Here is a 2,910-nt window from a genome sequence, read left to right as displayed (position 1 = left end):
TATGGAAGTAGATTGCCCAGTCTTCCTTCTGAGGAGTGGCTGGTGGGTTTGAACCGCCAGCCTTCTGGTTAGCAGTCAAATGCCTTAGGCACTATGCCCCTAGAGCTCCTATAGGGTCACTAAGAGACAGAACTGACTGTGATGGGCTGGTTTTTAGTTTGGCAGGGACCTGGGGGAAACAGATCAACATTCTGTGAGGGAAATGTGTCAGGATAACACGGCCCCAAAGATTCAGAGATGCTCTTTGTTTCAAGAGCATCGACTAACCCAATTTTCTTTTTTTAAGTATCATGTTTTTTAACTCTCGGTTTTTAAAAGGAAGCCTATTGTAAGAGTTTGGTGCAGAAGTTCCCATTGTTCTTGCCGTCTCAGAGATGATAAGCCTCCTCTTCAATGAGGGAAGGGAAGACAGGCTTTTTTCAAAGCGAGTCTTGAACGTGGGAGGTGCAACCCCTGCGTTTTCATAGTGTCCCTGTCCCTCACCCAGGGCTGCTACTGGCCCTTCTTCATTTGGTCCTGTCCCCCACCCCACCCGAGGGGAAGGGAGGGATTTGTTCCTTTCGCTAGCTGGTAAAAGAGTTGGGCCTAGAGCTTGTTGCTGGCTAGAACTTAGCTCTCCCAACTCCTTCACTGGAGTCCCTGGGTGGTGGAGATGGTTGAGCACTGAGAGGTTAAGCAACTGAAAGGTTGGCAGCTCAAACCCACCCAAAGGCACCTCAGGAGACAGGCCTGGCTCTCTGCTTCCGAAAGGTCACAGCCTTGAAAAGCCTTTAGAGCAGTTCTCTGCACACACGTGGGGTTGCTGTCAGTCAGAGACAGCTTGGCGGTAACTGACAGAAACACCGGTTTCTCTCTATTGCTTCCCTCGTCTGGATGGGCTTTACTATTCATTCATTTGGGGAGCATCCCCCATACCACGTTAACTAGAACTGTCCACACTAAGACTGATAGGAACCCAGATGGGTGAGGTACTCATTCACTTACAGTTAGGTTATTAATGTCAAGTACCAAAGGAGCCCTGTTGGCTCAGTGATTAAGCGCTCAGCTGCTAATTGAAAGGTTGTTAGATTGAACCCACCCAGTGGCTCCATGGGAGAAAGACCTGGCAACCTGCTTCCATAAGAATGACAACCAAGAAAACCCTCTGAGGTACTTTTACTCCGTCACATGGAGTCACTGTGAGTCAGAATTCACTCCACAGCACCCAACAACAACATCTCTATGTAAATATGATACAGTCTGTATTTGCCAAAATTCTCAACACATTTGGCTATTTTCTAGAAAAGTTTTTAATGATTAAATCCACTGCTATCAAGTTGATTCCAACTCATAGTGACCCCCAGAGAGTTTCCAAGGCTGTCAGTATTCATGGAAGCAGAGCCCACCAAACCCACTGCTGTGGAGTCAGTTCCGACTCACAGAGCCACTAGAGGACAGAGTGGAACTGCCCCACAGGATCTCCAAGGCTGTCAATCTTTACAGAAGCAAAGCCCAAACCACACCCACTGCCAGTGGAGTCCATTCTGACTCACAGCACCCCTAGAGGACAGAGTGGAACTGCAACACAGGGTTTCCAAGGCTGTCAATCTTTACCTAGATTGATGAGAAAGATGAGACTGCCTCATCTTTCTCTCCTGGAACAGCTGGTGGACTTGAACCACCGACCTTTTGGTTAGCAGAATACCTTAACCACTGCAGCACCAGAGCTCCTGGTGGGTTGGTTGAACATCTGTAAATTGGCTTCTCTGGTGTGGGGGTCAGAGTAGCTGTCTCCTTATTGAGGCATCCCATGGTAAGGTGTAGGCTCCCTTGCTAAAGGAAGGATAATTCCTCAATTAACATTTCCTCACGGTAACATACCGATCACCTCTAGTTGCAATGGACTAGGTGGCAGTAGGTTTGGCTTCTTAGTTTGAACCAGAACTCTAGTTCTGAGGGAGGTGATAGGAGCTGCTTGCAAAAACCCTTCTGTGGGCACGCATGTTAAACAAGTGCTTCACAAGTGCTTCCCTCCCGCCTGGGTTCTCTTGTTGTTAATGTGCATCAGGAACCTCCAAGGAGCAAATGGTGTTTACAAAAAACCTTTGCCACCGGAGCTGGAGTCCTGGGTGGAGGCAGCTCTGGTGACCAGCATTCCTTGAGACAACCACCCCCCCGGGGAACTCTAGCCTGGCTTCCGTTGATTTTTTTAACACAAAGAGGTCTGTTTCAAGGGGAGCTCCCTTGCAGATCGCAAGACCAGTGGCAGGCCTCTTGGCCATCTTTCCCAGTGGCCCCAGTGCCGGTTGTGTACCAAGGATCCACACAGGGCCCTGTGGTGGCACGGCTGGCAAGGCACCGCTGAGCCATCCCCCTGTGTCTTCCTGCAGGACAGGGCACATGCTTACCCACCAGAAGACTAAGCCGTTTGTGTGCGTCGAGAAAGGCTGCAGCAAGAGCTACTCTGACTGCCGCTCACTGCGCCGCCACTACGAGGTCCAGCACAGCATGTGTGTCCTGAAGGAGGCACCCCCAGAGGAGGAGCCCTTGGGGGACTTGCCCCACGGCCACAAGGCGGCTGGCCAGCCGGCGCCCGGTGGCCTGTGGGCCCTGGCGCCCCCGGAAACCAGGTCCCCCGGCTCCCTGCTGCCCAGCCAGGACTTTCTGCGAGGCATAGTCAGCAACATCGTGCAGCAGCAGATGCCCGCAGCGCCCTCGGATTCTGAGTCCTGGGGGGCGGCCGGTGCCTGCCCGGCCGCGTCAGGCTCCTCCACCTGCACCCCAGCCAATACCCCGCAGGCCACGGATGCTGAGGGTGCCAAGGAGCCGCGCCCCCCAGGCAAGGAGCTGGCCAGCGCTGACAGGTTCACGGGCGTCCCCCCGAAGGAGGGGGAGATCCGGGTCCTTGATGTCCCTGAGTCGGAGCTGTCT

The 2,910-nt window shown here is 52.9% G+C and overlaps 1 protein-coding gene across 1 annotated transcript in view; it reads left to right on the top strand.

Annotated features, from left to right (window-relative positions):
- Window positions 1–2,910, top strand: part of LOC103212924 (zinc finger protein 541-like) — a 62,413-nt gene that overhangs the window by 7,390 nt on the left and 52,113 nt on the right. The window contains 1 exon segment of the mRNA XM_007958845.1: window positions 2,370–2,880. Within this exon segment, the coding sequence (XP_007957036.1) occupies window positions 2,370–2,880 (511 nt within the window).

This window comes from Orycteropus afer, unplaced genomic scaffold, assembly GCF_000298275.1.
Source record: "Orycteropus afer afer isolate SDZICR_OR568_19922 unplaced genomic scaffold, OryAfe1.0 scaffold01161, whole genome shotgun sequence".
In the NCBI taxonomy this organism is placed as follows: domain Eukaryota; kingdom Metazoa; phylum Chordata; class Mammalia; order Tubulidentata; family Orycteropodidae; genus Orycteropus; species Orycteropus afer.
The sequence above is the reverse complement of the archived record's forward strand: the minus strand, read 5'-3'. Positions and strand labels throughout refer to the sequence as shown.